Below are 20,200 nucleotides of genomic sequence, written 5' to 3'. Positions count from 1 at the left end.
TAGTATACTCGGGAGCGGTTAGCGATGTGCCCGTCTACGGAGCCTGACCAGAAGACCGCTCAGTCTGCCCCTTCTGAGTCGCTGTTGTTTTGGGTCAGCTGCTGGGATTAGATCCATTGTCCTGGATGGTGGTCCGAAGAGAGGGTCTGCTTCAGGAAAGTCGTATTCCTGGTCGCAATGTTGGTAAGTTGACATTGCTCTTATATCCAATACTTATTCCCGGCTGTATGTAATAAGACTTTAGATTTCCTGGGGTAACAATGTAAGAAATAATACATAAAAAAACAAAATACTGCATAGTTTCCTAAGAAAGCGTAGCCTGGTGACCATCTCTGTCGGTGCCATCTCAACAAGTTTTTACCTTAAGCCAGGTGAGGTAGACTGCAGTTTTTTTTATTTTTTGTAAATAATTATTTTTGCTTTGATTCAAAGAAACCTATGTTGTGTCGTAGCTGAATCAGAATTAGTTGGGTAACATAGATAAATAAGATGTTTTATTTACTTTCATAATATGCTTATGTGAGATACTTGTCATTAGAATGTCTCCTTTTGGACTATACTGTTAGCAGTTGGATCTCTCCCTTCTTAGCTAGGGCTCAGTCACTTGGGGCCCAGAGAGGGGAGAGGTCAGGCTTGTCTTCATATGTGAATGTATCTGTTAAACCATGTGGTGCTATACAGAATATCAGAAGGGGAGGAGGACAGAATGGAACATTGTCTTCTTATGGGAATCTGTCTGTAACTATTCCTAAACCATGTGAAAGGATGGCGTGATTAATGGGAAACCAGTTAGTTGTCTCCACAATGTCTGTACGCCAGTCACTCCCTCCTTTTCTCATTGGGGGGAGGAGTATGGCAGTGTCTGGAACCATTGTATGTCCCCTCTGATGTTGCCCTTCTCCTGACCTAGTATATGACCTAGAGGCTCACTCCCCTCAGTGAGCTTGTCCAGGAGTGGGGAGAAGAGGGGGTGTATTTAAGATGGGAGTATCTAGAATTGACAATTGATATATGCCATTGGATGAGGGAATGTTTTGGTACTATGAAGTACCAAGAACGAGATTAGAACCTCGTCTTAGAGACCAAACTGAACGATAATTTATAGCGAATGCTATCTGGCTATGGGATACTCCTTTCTCAAGTAAAAGTCTTTCTTTGTGAAGCAGTTCCTATTATCTGTGGTTTGTCATGTCGACTAGGGGGGTGAATCTTTGCTATAAAATATCGCAGTTGCCATTATGTTGACCACTCTCAACTTTTCATTAGAGATTCTGAAATGTTGAAAGTCAAATGCTTTGCAAAAGCTTAATTATTATTAAAGGTGAAGTTTAAACCTGTCTAGGACCCCCCCCCCACCCCCACTGAAAAGGCAGAGCCGCAAAATTATTATTATTATTATTTTTTTTTAAATATTTAACTTTCACACATTAAAGTCCAATACAGCTAATGAAAGACACAGATCTTGTGAATCCAGCCAACATGTCCGATTTTTAAAATGTTTTACAGGGAAGACACAATATGTAAAGATGTAAATCTATTAGCTAAACACATTAGCATAATCCACCATCTTTTCTTTGTCCACCAACACCAGTAGCTATCACCAATTCGGCTAAACTAAGAAATTGATAGCCACTAACCAAGAAAAAACCTCCTCAGATGACAGTCTGATAACATATTTATGGTATAGGATAGGTTTTGTTAGAAAAATTTGCATATTTCAGGTAGATGTCATAGTTTACAATTGCACCCACCGTCACAAATGGACTAGAATAATTACAATGAGCAACGTGTTTACCTAACTACTAATCATCAAACATTTCGTAAAAATACACAGCATACACTAATCGAAAGACACAGATCCTGTGAATACAGACAATATTTCAGATTTTCTAAGTGTCTTACAGCGAAAACACAATAAATCGTTATATTAGCATAGCACATGTGCAAACATTACCCCAGCATTGATTCTAGCCAAAGAGAGCGATAACGTAAACATCGCCAAAATATATTAATTTTTTCACTAACCTTCTCAGAATTCTTCAGATGACACTCCTGTAACATCACATTACAACATACATATACAGTTTGTTCGAAAATGTGCATATTTAGCCACCAAAATCATGGTTAGACAATGAGAAAAGTAGCCCAGCTGGTCAGAAAATGTCGTGCGCCATATTAGACAGTGATCTAGTCGTATACATAAATACTCATAAACGTGACTAAAAAATATAGGGTGGACAGCGATTGATAGACAATTTAATTCTTAATACAATCGCGGAATTACATTTTTTTAATTATCCTTACTTTTCAATACAGTTTGCGCCAAGCGAAGCTAAGTCAAAAAAAATGGCGTCCTAAGCCACTAACATTTTTCGACAGAAACACGATTTATCATAATAAATTGTTCCTACTTTGAGCTGTTCTTCCATCAGAATCTTGGTCAAAGAATCCTTTCTTGGGTCTAATCGTCTTTTGGTCGAAAGCTGTCCTCTTGCCATGCAGAAATGCACATTGCGTTCGGCATGAACTGGAACAGTGCCCAGAAATTCACAGTGGCTCAGAAATAAATGTCCCAAAATCGCACTAAACGGATATAAATTGCTATAAAACGCTTTAAATTAACTACCTTATGATGTTTTTAACTCCTATAATGAGTAAAAATATGACCGGAGAAATATAACTGGCTACACTAATGCTTGGAAAAACAGTAGGTCGGTATCCTCCGCGTGCATGACGCACCTAGAAAAGAGTTCCTACCTACAGGATTTTTTCATTTATAGTGGCTGTGATTGGGCAATCGATACCATTCAAAGCGTCATCACGTAAAGGCATCCAGGGAAGACGTAAGCAGTGTCCGTATACTCATAGGAATAACAGTGGCCTTAAAACTGACTCCAGAACAGGGGCCAAAATGTGTGAAATCTGACTCCATGTCAGGGAAATTGCTGTAGAATGAGTTCTGTTCCACTTAGAGACAAAATTTCAACGGCTATAGAAACTATAGACTGTTTTCTATCAAATAATAATAATACTATGCATATTGTACGATCAAGAAGTTTGTAGGAAGCCGTTTCAAAAATTACACAATTTCCATAAATAGTGACAACAGCACCCCCTAGCCTTAACAGGTATAACTCTGACTGGTGTGTGGTTTGCTCTCTCATCATTTGGTAATACAGGAAATTGCCACGACAGTTGTGATTTTATTGTATTTCATCAATCAATTTCAGATTTTGTTCAATGACTCCACTGTGTCTGTAGTATTCTCTCTACTAGTCCTTTTACAGTGATGTATTTACGTGTAGTACCATAATGAAACATATATCACATGTTTTGTACTACAATATTTAATGATTGTACGGGCAACTACACAGTGAAACTATCGGTATCTTGTGTGTGGGTGATCTAAATTCTTGTTTCTATCGTATTTCATGATAAATTAGTTATTTGTTCCAATAATTCTGCAAGTACAAGGTTTCTTTGAAGATATGAATCTACAATGCAATGTTTTCAACATTGGACAGACTGTGTTACAAGTGATGACCGTTTTGAGTTTTGTGTCTAGAGTTTTGAAAAATGACCCCAAGGTTCTGAAATTAGTGTCAAAGTGATTGTAAAAAACTGTAATCATGCAGCCCTAGCACACACACACACACACACACACACACACACACACACACACACACACACACACACACACACACACACACACACACACACACACACACACACACACACACACTAACACACACACACACACATTTTTTCAGATGCCAGAATATTTTTGTGTGTGTGTGTTACGTTCCCCAGTTTCTGTGTTCTGTTTTGTATTTGAGTGTGTTTCAGGAGATGGCTTCCTGAAGTACTCCCCAACCAGCTGATTGGTCAACCCCAGGCTAATTGGTGATTGGAGCTGACCCCGCCCCCTCGTCAAGAAGCAGCTGACTCTAATCACCATTGCCACCTGAAGATAAAAGCCAGTGTTCTGCCCAAGAGAGGAAGATAGAGATTGAGAGAAGATTGAGATAGAGAGTAGAGAAGATTGAGAGAGGAGAGATTTGGAGTAGAGATTTGGAGATTGAGAGAGAAAAATTAGATTGTGATATAGTGTTGGTTGTGTATCAGAAAGTGTGGTATGTACTGTTGTTGTTGGTAGCAGTTTTGCTATGTCCTGTGTTTGTGAGTGTTTGTGAAATCGTTAATAATTACTCTGTTTCGTTTGTTCCCAGGGGGGGAAGGAGAAGGCGCTTTGGGAGTGCTTAGGCAAGAGGCCCGAGGGCATACATATACCCATAGTATATTTACTGTCTAGGCACACTAGGTAAGACCTGGGAGGACCACCCCCTGTATTTTGGTTAGGGCACCAGACGGTGCTAAGTTAGGTAAGTTAATTGGGTAGGCAGGTTAGATAGGAGAGGGGGAACTTTGATATTTACTTTCTTTGCTTTGGTTCCGTCCAGCCCCTTTTCCCCATATTACCGTGTAAGAAAATAAATCCAAGTAAACGGTAAAATCTGCTTTTGTGTCATCCTTGCTCGCATCTACAGTCCATACCTCTTGCACTTCAGAGAGTTGAGTTATAGCAGGGAGTTGCGTTCCCTCTTCTCAGAGGCGTGTGTGTGTGTGTGTGTGTGTCCACCAGCCTTTGTGTCTTGTCCTTCCATTTCTCATTTCAGGAGAATATCACACTTTCATAATGACTTCTGAACAGGCAATTAAGGTCCTGTAATACTGACAGCTGACAGCTGTGTGAGAGATTGAGAGATAGAAGGAGGAAGGAGTGAGCTGGTAGGGAGAGGGGGATGTAGTGGGGGGAGGAGAAAGAGGAGGAGGAGGGGTGAGCTGGTAGGGAGAGGGGGGTGTAGTGGGGGGAGGAGAAGGAGGAGGAGGAGGAGGGGTGAGCTGGTAGGGAGAGGGGGGTGTAGTGGGGGGAGGAGAAAGAAGAGGAGGAGGAGGAGGAGGAGTGAGCTGGTAGGGAGAGGGGGATACAGTGGGGGGAGGAGAAAGAAGAGGAGGAGTGAGCTAGTAGGGAGAGGGGGATGTAGTGGGGGGAGGAGAAAGAGGAGGAGGAGGAGGAGTAAGCTGGTAGGGAGAGGGGGCTGTAGTGGGGGGAGGAGAAAGAGGAGGAGGGGTGAGCTGGTAGGGAGAGGGGGATGTAGTGGGGGGAGGAGAAAGAGGAGGAGGAGGAGAGGTGAGCTGGTAGGGAGAGGGGGATGTAGTGGGGGGGAGGAGGAGAAGGAGTGAGCTGGTAGGGAGAGGGGGATGTAGTGGGGGGGAGGAGAAAGAGGAGGAGGAGGAGGAGTTAGCTGGTAGGGAGAGGGGGATGTAGTGGGGGGAGGAGAAAGAGGAGGAGGAGGAGTGAGCTGGTAGGGAGAGGGGGATGTAGTGGGGGGAGGAGAAAGAGGAGGAGGAGGAGGAGTTAGCTGGTAGGGAGAGGGGGATACAGTGGGGGGAGGAGAAAGAAGAGGAGTGAGCTGGTAGGGAGAGGGGGGTGTAGTGGGGGGAGGAGAAAGAGGAGGAGGAGGAGGAGTTAGCTGGTAGGGAGAGGGGGATACAGTGGGGGGAGGAGAAAGAAGAGGAGGAGTGAGCTGGTAGGGAGAGGGGGGTGTAGTGGGGGGAGGAGAAAGAGGAGGAGGGGTGAGCTGGTAGGGAGAGGGGGGTGTAGTGGGGGGGGGAAGAAGGAGTGAGCTGGTAGGGAGAGGGGGATGTAGTGGTGGGAGGAGAAAGAGGAGGAGGAGGAGGAGTGAGCTGGTAGGGAGAGGGGGATGTAGTGGGGGGAGGAGAAAGAGGAGGAGGAGGAGTGAGCTGGTAGGGAGAGGGGGATGTAGTGGGGGGGAGGAGAAAGAGGAGGAGGAGTGAGCTGGTAGGGAGAGGGGGGTGTAGTGGGGGGAGGAGAAAGAGGAGGAGGAGGAGTGAGCTGTTAGGGAGAGGGGGATGTAGTGGGGGGGGAGAAAGAGGAGGAGGAGGAGGAGGAGTGAGCTGGTAGGGAGAGGGGGATGTAGTGGGGGGGGAGAAAGAGGAGGAGGAGGAGGAGGAGTGAGCTGGTAGGGAGAGGGGGATGTAGTGGGGGGGAGAAAGAGGAGGAAGAGGGGTGAGCTGGTAGGGAGAGGGGGATGTAGTGGGGGGGGGGGAGAAAGAGGAGGAGGAGGAGGAGGAGGAGGAGGAGGGGTGAACTGGTAGGGAGAGGGGAATGTAGTGGGGGGGGGGGAGAAAGAGGAGGAGGAGGAGGAGGAGGAGGAGGGGTTAGCTGGTAGGGAGAGGGGTAGTTAGTGGGGGGAGGAGAAAGAGGAGGAGGAGGAGGAATGAGCTGGTAGGGAGAGGGGGATATAGTGGGGGGAGGAGAAAGAGGAGGAGGAAGAGGAGTGAACTGGTGGGGAGAGGGGGATGTAGTGGGGGGGAGGAGAAAGAGGAGGAGGAGGAGGAGCTAGCTGGTAGGGAGAGGGGGATGTAGTGGGGGGAGGAGAAAGAGGAGGAGGAGGAGGAGGAGGAGGAGGAGGAGGAGGAGGAGCAGGAGGAGGAGGACGACGAGGGGTGAGCTGGTAGGGAGAGGGGAATGTAGTGGGGGGGGGGGGGGGGGAGAGAAGGAGTGAGCTGGTGGGGAGAGGGGGCTGTAGTGGGGGGAGGAGGAGGTGGGGTAGAGGGGTGAACTGGTAGGGAGAGGGGGCAGTGGTGTGGTTACTACTTGCTGCTAATAGACTCCCACTGCTGTTAAATGCATTGGCTTGGGATTGCTGTGAATGTGTAGTGCTATGCAATATACTACAGTATGCAGATATCTGGAGCACATATAGAGAATGAAGTGAAGGTGAAGTCCCCTGCACTCAAATGGAGTTTGGACAAACTGTACATATCATATCCAATGCTGTGCTCTTATCATGAGCTTACTGTGTGGTGAAAGTGTAGAGTATCAGAGACTGATTGTGAGGCAGAATACATTAACACACACACACACACACACACACACACACACACACACACACACACACACACACACACACACACACACACACACACACACACACACACACACTATATCCCTGTTTCATCACCTGTGTCTTCTGAGAGCAATTCTGTCAGAGTAACGATCCCATGTGTGACACTAAGTAGTGCCTAATCTGTTTCCGTACACCGGATTAATGGACGCACAAGTTGCAAGGGGAGCGTAAATCACAGTGACACCGCTCATGCTGGCTCTCCCATAGCCTGGTGGCCTGGCCCAGGTTGTGAATCCATCAATGTGAGGCAGAAATTTCACAACCCAGTCCACAATAGATTGTAAATAACGTAACAACTGTCAACAATACACAAACACTGGGTAAGACACAGACTGAGAATTTCTGGCCGTACACTGTTAAAATTAACCTGTGTGTGTGTGTGTGTGTGTGTGTGTGTGTGTGTGTGTGTGTGTGTGTGTGTGTGTGTGTGTGTGTGTGTGTGTGTGTGTGTGTGTGTGTGTTAATCTTCACAACAAAACCTTATTTGCCGTTTTGAATATGCTTTTTGTAATGATATCTCCCCTGGGTCTATCTTTTCATTGGTAAAACGTGGTTGTCAATCGCACACTAAAACACTTGTTTCAATGGCAGTCTGTTTTTCTAACCTACACCCAACCAAATATATTATTTAGCTTAATTAATTTGAAATTACAACATTGTAGATGAATGAAAGAGGGAGAGAGGCATGCAGCTGCACAGTGCAACCAGATAATTATCTCTGATGAAGCTGTCACTCCTTCAGTGAAAGGAGAGAAGGATGAGAGAGAAAGAGAGGGATGTGAGAGAAAGAGAAATGGCAATTAGAGACAAGTGAAAACCTCCTTGGTGCGCGCGCACGTACACAAACACACGTGACAGAGAGGAGAGCTAGGATTTGTGAGGAAGAGTGGGGTGAGAAAAAGAGAGAGAGAGGAGAGCTAGGATTTGTGAGGAAGAGTGGGGTGAGAAAAAGAGAGAGAGAGGAGAGCTAGGATTTGTGAGGAAGAGTGGGGTGAGAAAAAGAGAGAGAGAGGAGAGCTAGGATTTGTGAGGAAGAGTGGGGTGAGAAAAAGAGAGAGAGGAGAGCTAGGATTTGTGAGGAAGAGTGGGGTGAGAAAAAGAGAGAGAGAGGAGAGCTAGGATTTGTGAGGAAGAGTGGGGTGAGAAAAAGAGAGAGAGAGGAGAGCTAGGATTTGTGAGGAAGAGTGGGGTGAGAAAAAGAGAGAGAGAGGAGAGCTAGGATTTGTGAGGAAGAGTGGGGTGAGAAAAAAAGAGAGAGAGAGGAGAGCTAGGATTTGTGAGGAAGAGTGGGGTGAGAAAAAGAGAGAGAGGAGAGCTAGGATTTGTGAGGAAGAGTGGGGTGAGAAAAAGAGAGAGAGGAGAGCTAGGATTTGTGAGGAAGAGTGGGGTGAGAAAAAGAGAGAGAGAGGAGAGCTAGGATTTGTGAGGAAGAGTGGGGTGAGAAAAAGAGAGAGAGAGGAGAGCTAGGATTTGTGAGGAAGAGTGGGGTGAGAAAAAGAGAGAGAGAGAGGAGAGCTAGGATTTGTGAGGAAGAGTGGGGTGAGAAAAAAAGAGAGAGAGAGGAGAGCTAGGATTTGTGAGGAAGAGTGGGGTGAGAAAAAGAGAGAGAGGAGAGCTAGGATTTGTGAGGAAGAGTGGGGTGAGAAAAAGAGAGAGAGGAGAGCTAGGATTTGTGAGGAAGAGTGGGGTGAGAAAAAGAGAGAGAGGAGAGCTAGGATTTGTGAGGAAGAGTGGGGTGAGAAAAAGAGAGAGAGGAGAGCTAGGATTTGTGAGGAAGAGTGGGGTGAGAAAAAGAGAGAGAGAGGAGAGCTAGGATTTGTGAGGAAGAGTGGGGTGAGAAAAAGAGAGAGAGAGGAGAGCTAGGATTTGTGAGGAAGAGTGGGGTGAGAAAAAGTGAGAGAGAGAGACCAGGTCCACAAGGCAGCAATTCAAACTTTTGCCAGGACCCTGAAGGACGTCACCCTCAACAGTAGCCCCAGCTCGTCACACAGGAGCAACAGAGCAACAGACATGCCGCCCAGACCAGCAAGACCCCCCCCCCCCCCCCAGCATCACCAACCACACCCCAACCAACTGTTACCACCCCAAACAAACCCTGGCCACACCCTATATAGGCCCCCCCATATCAGACCTATGCCCCTTCTGCCCACCCCATGCATGGACCTCAACATTACAGCAGGACATATGCCCAGGCCGTGACCAGAGCAACAGGCCCAACCTCCATCTTGTGACCTAAGAGGTGTGTATCAGATGCTCAAAATGCTCTCCTCACACCTACTGTGATGGTCCGGGCCTAAACCACACAAAAACAACACTCGACACTTAGGAACACAAAGCTTTTACCTGGAACATACAAGGTCTGAGGTCATCTGCCTTTGGCTTAAAAAGCAGGAATCCAGACATCATCAAAGACATTGGAAATACAGACATTGTCGTCCTATATGAAAGATGGTATAAAGGTTACAGAGAGCTGGTAGTCCCATCCACCAAACTACCAGGTGTGAAACAGGGAAGCAACTCAGGGGGTATGCTAATTTGGTATAGAGCAGACCTAACCCACTCTATTAAATTAGTCAAAACAGGAACATTTTACATCTGGCTAGAATTTAATAAGGAAATTATCTCAACAGAGAAAAGTTTCCTCCTGTGTGCTACCTATATCCTGCCAATAGAATCCCCATACTTTAACGATGACAGCTTCTCCATCCTAGAGGGGGAGATCAACCATTTCCAGGCCCAGGGACATGTACTAGTCTGTGGCGACCTAAATGCCTGAACTGAACAAGAACCTGACACCCTCAGCACACATGGGGACAAACACCTGCCTGGAGGTGACAGATTTCCCTCCCCCATATGCCCCCTTAGACACAACTACGACAACATAACCAACAAAAATGGGTCACAACTCCTACAACTCTGTCGGACGCTGGGATGTACATGGTCAATGGTAGGTTTCAATGGGACGCCTACGGTAGGAACACCTATAGCTCATCTCTTGGAAGTAGTACTGTAGAGTACTATATCACTAACCACAACCCAGAGTCTTTTAGAGTGTTCACAGTCAATCAAATTGGCTTTTTACCAAATTACCGTACAACAAACCATGTATTTACCCTGCACACCCAAATTGAAAAACAAACAAACCAAAACAAAGGCAAAGTCTTCTCATGCTTTGTTGATTTCAAAAAAGCTTTCGACTCAATTTGGCATGCGGGTCACTATACAAATTGATGGAAAGTGGTGTTGGGGGAAAAATCCATGTACACAAACATCAAGTGTTCTGTTAAAATATGCAAAAAAACACACATTTCTTTTCACAGGGACAGCGGGTGAGACGGGGATACAGGTTAAGCCCCACCCTCTTCAACATATATATAAATGAATTGGCTAGGGCACTAGAACAGTCTGCAGAACCCGGCCTCACCCTACTAGAATCTGAAGTCAAATGTCTACTGTTTGCTAATGTTCTGGTGCTTCTGTCCCCAACCAAGGAGGGCCTACAGCAGCACCTTGATATTCTGCACAGATTCGGTCAGACCTGAGCCCTGAAGGTATATCTCAGTAAGACAAAATAATTGTGTTCCAAAAAATGTCCAGTTGCCAGGACCACAAATACAAATTCCATCTAGACACTGTTGCCTTAGAGCACATAAAAAACTATACATACCTTGGCCTAAACATCAGCGCCACAGGTAACTTCCACAAAGCTGTGAATGATTGGAGAGACAAGGCAAGAAGGGCCTTCTATGCCATCAAAAGGAACTTAAAATTCAACATACCAATTATGATCTGGCTAAAAATACTTGAATCAGTCATAGGACCCATTGCCCTTTATGGCTGTGACGCCTGGGGTCCGCTCACCAACCATGAATTCACAAAATGAGACAAACACCAAATTGAGACTCTGCATGCAGAATTCTGCAAAAATATCCTCAGTGTACAATGTAAAACACCAAATAATGCGTGCAGAGCAGAATTAGGCCGATACCGGCAATTATCAAAATCCAGAAAAGAGCCGTTAAATTCTACAACCACCTAAAAGGAAGCGATTCCCAACCTTCCATAACAGAGCCATCACCTACAGAGAGATGAACCTAGAGACGAGTCCCCTAAGCAAAATGGTCCTGGGGCTCTGTTCACAAACACAGACCCCACCCAACCAAATTATGAGAAAACAAAAATATAATTATAAACACATTGGAAAGAATTTACAAAAAAACATAGCAAACATGAATGCTATTGGCCCTAAACAGAGAGTACACAGTGGCAGAATACCTTAGCATTGTGACTGACAAAAAATGTATGGAAGCTTTCACTATGTGCAGACTCAGTGAGCATAGCCTTTCTATTGAAAAAGGCCGCCGTAGGCAGATTTTGCTCTCAAGAGAAGACCGGCTATGTGCACACTGCCCACAACATGAGGTGGAAACTGAGATGCATTTCTTAACCTCCTGCCAAATGTATGACCATATTAGAGACACATATTCACTCAGATTACACAGACCCACAAATAAACTCCCATATCTATTGGGTGAAATCCCAGCAGCAAGATGAGTGACCTGTTGCCACAAGAAAAGGGCAACCCGTGAACAACAAATACCATTGCAAATTACAACCCATATTTATTTTAATTTATTTTCCAATTTGTATTTTAACTACACTGAACAAAAATGTAAATGCAACATGCAACAATTTCAACGATTTTACTGAGTTGCTGTTGATATAAAGAAATCAGTCTATTGAAATCAATTCATTAGGCCCTAATCTATCGATTTCACATGACTGGGCAGGGCATAGGCCCACCCACTTGGGAACCAGGCCCACCCACTGGGGAGCCAGGCCCAGCCAATCAGAATGAGGTTTTCCCCACAAAGGGACTTTATTACAGACAGAAATACTCCCCAGTTTCATCTGCTGTCTGGGTGGCTGTTGTCAGACGATCCCGCATATGAAGTAGCTGGATGTGGAGGTCCTGGGCTGGCATTTTTACACGTGGTCTGCGGATGTGAGGCCGGTTGGACGTGCTGCCAAAATTATCTTTAAAGATGTTGGAGGCGGCTTATGGTAATTGCGTTTTCCCTCAAAACTTGAGACATCTGTGGCATTGTGCTGTGTGAGAAAACTGCACGTTTTAGTGGCCTTTTGTTGTCCCCAGCACAAGGTGCACCTGTGTAATGATAATGGCGTTTAATCAGCTTCTTGAAATGCCACACCTGTCAGGTAGATGGATTATCTAGACAAAGGAGAAATGCTTACTAACAGGGATGTAAACAAATGTGTCCACAACATTTGAGAGAAATATGTTTTTTGTGCTTATGGAACATTTCTGGAATATTTTATTTTAGCTCATACAACATGGAACCAACACTTTACACGTTGCGCTTAGATTACTGTTTCACTTTTGTTTATTATCTATTTCACTTACTTTGGCAATGTAAACATATGTAAACATATGCCAATAAAACCCTTGGACTTGAATTGAGAGAGCGACAGAGAGAGAAAGAGAGCGCAAGAGAGAGAGAGACAAGGAGAGAGAAAGAGGGAGAGAGAGAGAGACAAGGAGAGAGAAAGAGGGAGAGAGAAAGCGAGAGAGAGAGGAAAAGACAGGGAGAGACAGGAGGGAATTAAATATGGGTTAGTGGGTGTAAGAAGCGCACGCTGTTATATTTTGTCATCTGACGCTGTGTTTGGGGGTTGGCCTTTTTGTAGTATTTCATATGACACAACCTAACTTCCCACCTAGTACAGTAGGCTTTGTGAGTGAGTGAGTGGGATGTCTCTCTGCCTCCACCCTTTCTTCTCCCCTTCCCTCCCTCCCTCTCTCTCCCTCTCTCTTTTGTGCTCTCTGTCTATCTGTATGGGTAGTGGGCTGGAAAGCAGAGGAGTAGAATGACATTCTTTTATCTAACAGTATGCTTCACTCTACACTGCTGCCACTCAGCAATGACCTACAACAAGCACAGCCACACACACACACACACACACACACACACACACACACACACACACACACACACACACACACACACACACACACACACACACACACACACACACACACACACACACACACACACACACACACACACACACACACACACACACACACAAAGGCAGATATATTGAAGGCAGGAACAACAGGGGCACCCATACAAAGCAGGCGCAAATACACAACATACACACAAATACATACACAACGGCAGCAATCACACACACACACATCAAAAGGAATATCCATCCAATCCGGTACGTGCACATTCTAGGTCACTGAAGCTTGCAGTGCCGCACAAAACACACTCCCAAACAAATGCACTGTGATACGCTATACCTGTGTGTTTGTGGCATCAATCAGACACCCCTCACTGCCCAACACCCCCCAGACAGATGTACCCTGTTGTCCCTCCAACCTCTCCCCATCCCTCCCTCTCTCTCCTCCCTCACCTTCAACCTCTCCCCATCCCTCCCCATCTCTATACCCTGCCCCCAAACTCTCCCCATCTCCCATCCCTGCCCTCCAACCTCTCCACATCCCTCTCTCTCTCTCATCTCTCCCCTCCAACCTCTCCCCATCCCTCTCTCTCTTTCTCTCTCATCCCTCCCCTGAAACCACTCCTCATCCCTCTCTATCTCATCCCTCCCCTCCAAATTCTCCTCATCCATCTCTCTCTCTCCCCGTCCCTCCCCATCTCTCATGCCTCCCCATCAACCTCTCCCCATCTTTCATGCCTCCCCTCTAACCTCTCCCATCCCTCCCCATCTCTCATCCCTGCCCTCCAACCTGTCCCCATCCATCCCCTTCTCTCATCCCTGCCCTCCAACCTATCCCATTCCCTCCCCATCTCTCATCCCTCCCATCCAACATCTCCCCATCCTTCCCCATCCTTCCCCATCTCTCATCCCCCCCTCCAACCTCTCCCCATCAACCCATCCCTCCCCATCTCTCATCCCTCCCATCCAACATCTCCCCATCTCTCATCCCTCCCCTCCAACTTCTCCCCATCCCACCATCTCTATTACCCCTCCCCTCCAATCTCTCCCCATCCATCCATCCCTCCACATCTCCCATCCCTCCCATCCAACCTCTCCCCATCTCACATCCCTCCCCTCCAACCTCTCCCCATCCATCCATCCCTCCACATCTCTCATCCCTCCCCTCCAACTTATCCCCATCCCTCCACATATCTCATCCCTCCCCTCCAACCTCTGCCATCCCTCCCATTCTCTCATCCCTCCCCTCCAACCTCTCCCATCCCTCCCCATCTCTCATCCCTTCCCTCCAACCTCTCCCCATCCCTCCCCATCTCTCATCCCTCCCCTCCAAACTCTCCCCATCTCTCATCCCTCCCCTCCAACCTCTCACAATCCCTCCCATTCTCTCATCCCTTCCCTCCAACCTCTCCCCTCCCTCCCCATCTCTCATCCCTCCCCTCCAACTTCTCCCCATCCCGCCCTCTCTCTTACCCTTCCCCTCAAATCTCTCTCTATCCATCCATCCCTCCCCATCTCTCATCCCTGCCCTCCAACCTCTCCCCTTCCCGCCCCATCTCTAATCCCTCCCCTCCAACCTCTCCCATCCCTCCCCATCTCTCATCCCTTCCCTCCAACCTCTCCCCATCTCACATCCCTCCCCTTCAACCTCTCCCCTTCCCTCCCCATCTCTCATCCCTCCCCTCCAACCTCTCCCCATCCCTCCATATCTCTCATCCCTCCTCTCCAACCTCTCCCCATCCCTCCACATCTCTCATCCCTCCCGTCCAACCTCTCCCATCCCTCCCATTCTCTCATCCCTCCCCTCCAACCTCTCCCATCCCTCCCCATCTCTCATCCCTTCCCTCCAACCTCTCCCCATCCCTCCCCATCTCTCATCCCTCCCCTCCAAACTCTCCCCATCTCTCATCCCTCCCCTCCAACCTCTCACAATCCCTCCCATTCTCTCATCCCTTCCCTCCAACCTCTCCCCTCCCTCCCCATCTCTCATCCCTCCCCTCCAACTTCTCCCTATCCCGCCCTCTCTCTTACCCCTCCCCTCAAATCTCTCTCCATCCATCCATCCCTCCCCATCTCTCATCCCTCCCCTCCAACCTCTCCCCATCTCTCATCCCTCCCCTTCAACTTATCCCCATCCCTCCACATCTCTCATTCCTCCCTTCCAATCTCTCCCCATCCCTCCACATCTCTCATCCCTCCCATCCAATCTCTCCCCATCCCTCCACATCTCTCATCCCTCCTCTCCAACCTCTCCCATCCCTCCCATTCTCTCATCCCTCCCCTCCAACTCTCCCCATCCCTCCACATCTCTCATTCCTCCCTTCCAATCTCTCCCCATCCCTCCACATCTCTCATCCCTCCCATCCAATCTCTCCCCATCCCTCCACATCTCTCATCCCTCCTCTCCAACCTCTCCACATCCCTCCCCTCCAAACTCTCCTAATCTCTCTCTCTCTCTCTCCTCCCCTCCAACCTCTCCTCATCCCTGTCTGTCTCTCATCCCTCCCCTCCAACCTCTCCTCGTCCCACTCTCTCTCTCATCCCACCCCTCCAACCTCTCCCCATCCATCCCATTCTCTCATCCCTCCCCTCCAACCTCTCCCATCCCTCCCCATCTCTCATCCCTCCCCTCCAACCTCTCCTCATCCCTCTCTTATCCCTCCCCTCCAACCTCTCCTCATCCCTCTCTCTCTCTCTCTCTCTCTCTCTCTCTCTCTCTCTCTCTCTCTCTCTCTCTCTCTCTCTCTCTCTCTCTCTCTCTGTCATCCCTCCCCTCAAACCTCTCCTCATCCCTCTATCTCATTCCTCCCCCTCCAACCTCTCCTCATCTCTCTCTCATCCCTCACCATCACATATCCCTCCCCTCCAACCTTCTCTCTCTCTATTTCTCTCTCTCTTTCTCTCCTCTTTCTCCCTCTCTTTCTCTCTCTCTATTTATCTCTCTCTTTCTCTCCTCTCACTCTCCTCTCTCTCTGTTGTTCCTTCCCTCTCCTCTCCCTTTCACCCTCCCCAACCCCCCCCCCCCCTCTCTCGCTCTCTCTCTCTCTCTCTCCATACATGGCTCACTGAGTGAACAGCCTGAAGCTGTCTACATGGCTCTGTTCACTGTTGTTTTACAGTACTCTCTCTTTCTCTCTCACTCCCCCTCCCCTCTCTCTCCCTCTTTTCTCTCTCACTCCATGCTCTCTTACTCTCCTCTATCCTCTTTCTTATTCTCCGCAATCCGAAAGGAATTGGCAACTTACAGATGTCTTTGGGGAAAAGCTTTCACACCATTTCTCATTCCAAATAAAACCCTGACAGCATTCAGGCGGTGGAGTACTCACCCCAGGTAGGGTTTTCTGCTCATGCAATGCATTCTGGGCTTTGATGGCAGACTCCCTGGCACAGTAGGTGAGAAACGCACATCCTGTCAATCAAAACAGACCAACAAGGGTTAGTCACACACACACAGACACACACATGAATGCAGCTTGCTCACACAAGCCCCCCCCCCTCTCTCTCTCTTTCTCTCTCTCTCTCACACACACACACAAACACACACACACACACACACACACACACACACACACACACACACACACACACACACACACACACACACACACACACACACACACACACACACACACACACACACACACACACACACACACACACACACACACACACACACACACACACAGACAGACAGACACACTCACTTGGCAATACTGGCCTAAACCCTGTCGATTGTGTATGCGTTGCCTATGCAATGTGATGTATAGACGTGACGGTGGTAAAATATACGTTTCGATTTTCTGACAAATAATCCCTATTTTTGTTTGCATCATGACACTGCGGTGGCGCGGGGAAAAACACTATGTTATGCGCTCAGCTGGCGCAAACAAACATTGGCGTGTAATAATTAGGGCAAGAAAAAAAGTGTTGGGAAGTGTGACGTGCCTATAGCTGTGAGACCAACTTGCATTTGACTTATATGAACTCACATGATCATGCTACTCCTACGCACTAAAAGAGAGAATCTGTCGAGATGAGAAGAACCCCAAATAAATCAGTTATGCTATTATTATGGGGAAATTACAGTAATAATGTTAAGACTATATGCAACCTTATTCTGCAAGTCATATGGGCTTTTCAGTACAAGGTGCGTAGACTAACACATTATTGCATTACAGACATCAAAAGAGAGAATAGATATTGAGAGACAATCTATCACAAAAAGGAACAAAAATGGAATGACTATTGCGTTTCATACAGATGATAATTACATCGTAATAATACAGTAACCTAATTACAACGTAACGACCATCTGTGTGGGAATGCGCAGGGGGGACATAAACGCTACCTTTATGCATGCCTGTGTATCGGTCCTTCAGAACAGACAATTCGTGGATTTTCCCAAACTGCTCAAAGAGAGGTTTCAGGTCTTTTTCCTCTAGGTTCCGCGGTATCTGTCCAATGAAGAGCTTGATGGCGTCCTGGTCTTTCATGGCGCCGCTGTCCGTGTGCATGGAGACGGTTTCGGGTCCGTTCATGGGCTTCGGAACAGGGCTGTGATCGAGCTGATGCTGATGAGGGATAAGTAAGAGCGGCTGCTGTAGAAGCAGGTTGACGGGGGCGGGATGAGGCGGCTGGGGATGATGCTGCTGCTGATGCCTTCTGCTTTCACTCTGTGTAAATCTGGCCATGCTGAGCTGGGAGTAGGTTGGAGGACAGTGACAACACACACTGAGACACGCACACACACTAGTAGGCTACTGAGAGGGTAAGAGCGATGCACTCAGATGGAAACACACACGGGCTTGTTCTGTCCCAATTCCCAAATGGCACCTGTCTTCTTCACGCTCGGGTTTGGTGGAAGAAGTGGGTTGAAATTTTTGAGAATCGTTGGTTGTTGAGCAGCATCTGCTGGAGATGACGAGGAACTACAACTGTGATCAGCATGGCCTCTGATTTCATCATGTGCTCTTAGTTTTTCACTCCTTTACCCATGTCATTATTATGACTCATTTACAAAAACACTCCTTTTGTTATTCATCTATGTTTAATTTCCCTTTGGTACATTTTTTTGTGTGTGAAATATATTAGGAAGTGTAAATGCTCTTTGATTAAAGTTAGATTAAATTGAAACAGGTTGATATCTTATCCCGACAGAAGGCGTCCTTTCCTCGTCTGCTTTTATCAGAGAGGATTTGACTTGTTAAACAATAGAAACAACCTTAAAAGTTACCCACCTTCACCCATCAGTGGAAATATCATTTTCCCCTCCCTCGCTACAGCTCCCATAACCTCATGGAGGTTAGGTGATGAGAGGACAGGAAACTAGTCACCCACCTTCACCCATCAGTGGTAATATCATTTTCCCCTCCCTCGCTACAGCTCCCATAACCTCATGGAGGTTAGGTGATGAGAGGACAGGAAACTAGTCACCCACCTTCACCCATCAGTGGTAATATCATTTTCCCCTCCCTCGCTCCAGCTCCCATAACCTCATGGGGGTTAGGTGATGAGAGGACAGGAAACTAGTCACCCACCTTCACCCATCAGTGGTAATATCATTTTCCCCTCCCTCGCTCCAGCTCCCATAACCTCATGGGGGTTAGGTGATGAGAGGACAGGAAACTAGTCACCCACCTTCACCCATCAGTGGTAATATCATTTTCCCCTCCCTCGCTCCAGCTCCCATAACCTCATGGGGGTTAGGTGATGAGAGGACAGGAAACTAGTCACCCACCTTCACCCATCAGTGGTAATATCATTTTCCCCTCCCTCGCTCCAGCTCCCATAACCTCATGGGGGTTAGGTGATGAGAGGACAGGAAACTAGTCACCCACCTTCACCCATCAGTGGTAATATCATTTTCCCCTCCCTCGCTCCAGCTCCCATAACCTCATGGAGGTTAGGTGATGAGAGGACAGGAAACTAGTCACCCACCTTCACCCATCAGTGGTAATATCATTTTCCCCTCCCTCGCTCCAGCTCCCATAACCTCATGGGGGTTAGGTGATGAGAGGACAGGAAACTAGTCACCCACCTTCACCCATCAGTGGTAATATCATTTTCCCCTCCCTCGCTCCAGCTCCCATAACCTCATGGAGGTTAGGTGATGAGAGGACAGGAAACTATGCCCATAGCTTGATTGCAGTAACCAGAATTGGTGGGTCTTGAGTGACACCTTGAGATGGGTATTTGGAGGTACAATTATGATTGAAACGGCTACAGTATAGGAAGGCAATTCGGTAACATTATACTATGCTAACTTAAACTATACAGTATATTATAAACTGAGTGGTTCGAGCCCTGAAGCTAATTGGCTGACAGCCATGGTATATCAGACCATATACCATGGGTATAAAAAACATGTATTTTTACTGCTCTAATTAAGTTGGTAACCAGTTTATAATAGCAATAAGGAACATCGGAGGTTTGTGATATATGGCCAATATACCACGGCTAAGGGCTGTGTCCAGGCACTCAGCATTGCGTTGTGTTTAAGAACAGCACTCAACCATAGTATATTCGCTATATACCACATCCCCTCAGGCATTATTGTTTAAATATATACTATACCAACTATACTAACTGTGCAGTATACAGAGCCTCCACACTCCAGACAATCCCTTATCTAATTTATGTCAACACCGCTGATCTCAAAAGACTTGACAGATACTAGAACCACGAAGGAAACTTATCCTATAAATGGTTGATGGATGGATAGATTGATTGATTGATAAATTCAATAATTGATGAAGCCTTAAAAAGACACAAGCATTTATTTTTTAATGACTGTACTGTTAGCGACACTTTTCCCATGAATGAAGGTATCCCCCTCTCCAAATCAAAATCAAACATGGATTCTATGGCATGTTTTTGCTTTGCACACACCCCTGTCTGTGTTTCACACCTGTTGCCTAAATATCTTCTCAAATATGGGCGCCGTGCTGCCACAGAGAAGAAGTAGAACGGAGCGTGTGCGTGCAATCAATATCCATGTTTTCTTTTTATTTGGGGAAGGGGTGGTAGCATCTAACAACTCAATGTAATACTTTCTTGTGCACTGCTCGCTGATGTAAGGAATGCCGATTTAATAACAACTGTTTGCCGACTATGAATACCTCTTAATGTGGTTACCATACGCTGCTAAACAAGTACAGCACAGTAGGTTGGTGGCACCTTAATTGGGGAGGAGGGGCACGTGGTAATGATTGGAGCGG

The 20,200-nt window shown here is 46.9% G+C and overlaps 1 protein-coding gene across 3 annotated transcripts in view; it reads right to left on the bottom strand.

Annotated features, from left to right (window-relative positions):
• Positions 1-17,836, bottom strand: part of LOC129813931 (CUGBP Elav-like family member 5) — a 153,315-nt gene extending 135,479 nt beyond the window's left edge. For all 3 annotated transcript variants that reach the window (XM_055866573.1, XM_055866574.1, XM_055866575.1), the window contains exons 1-2: positions 17,332-17,836; positions 16,310-16,392 (exon numbers count right to left, since the gene is read on the bottom strand). In XM_055866573.1, the coding sequence (XP_055722548.1) occupies positions 16,310-16,392; positions 17,332-17,674 (426 nt within the window). In that variant the 5' untranslated portion in view covers positions 17,675-17,836. The remainder of the gene's footprint in view (positions 1-16,309; positions 16,393-17,331) is intronic.
• Positions 17,837-20,200: the final 2,364 nt, after the last annotated feature.

The sequence above is a fragment of the Salvelinus fontinalis genome, chromosome 17, assembly GCF_029448725.1.
Source record: "Salvelinus fontinalis isolate EN_2023a chromosome 17, ASM2944872v1, whole genome shotgun sequence".
Lineage (NCBI taxonomy): Eukaryota > Metazoa > Chordata > Actinopteri > Salmoniformes > Salmonidae > Salvelinus > Salvelinus fontinalis.
Note: the sequence above shows the minus strand (reverse complement) of the source record. Positions and strands in the feature narration are given on the sequence as shown.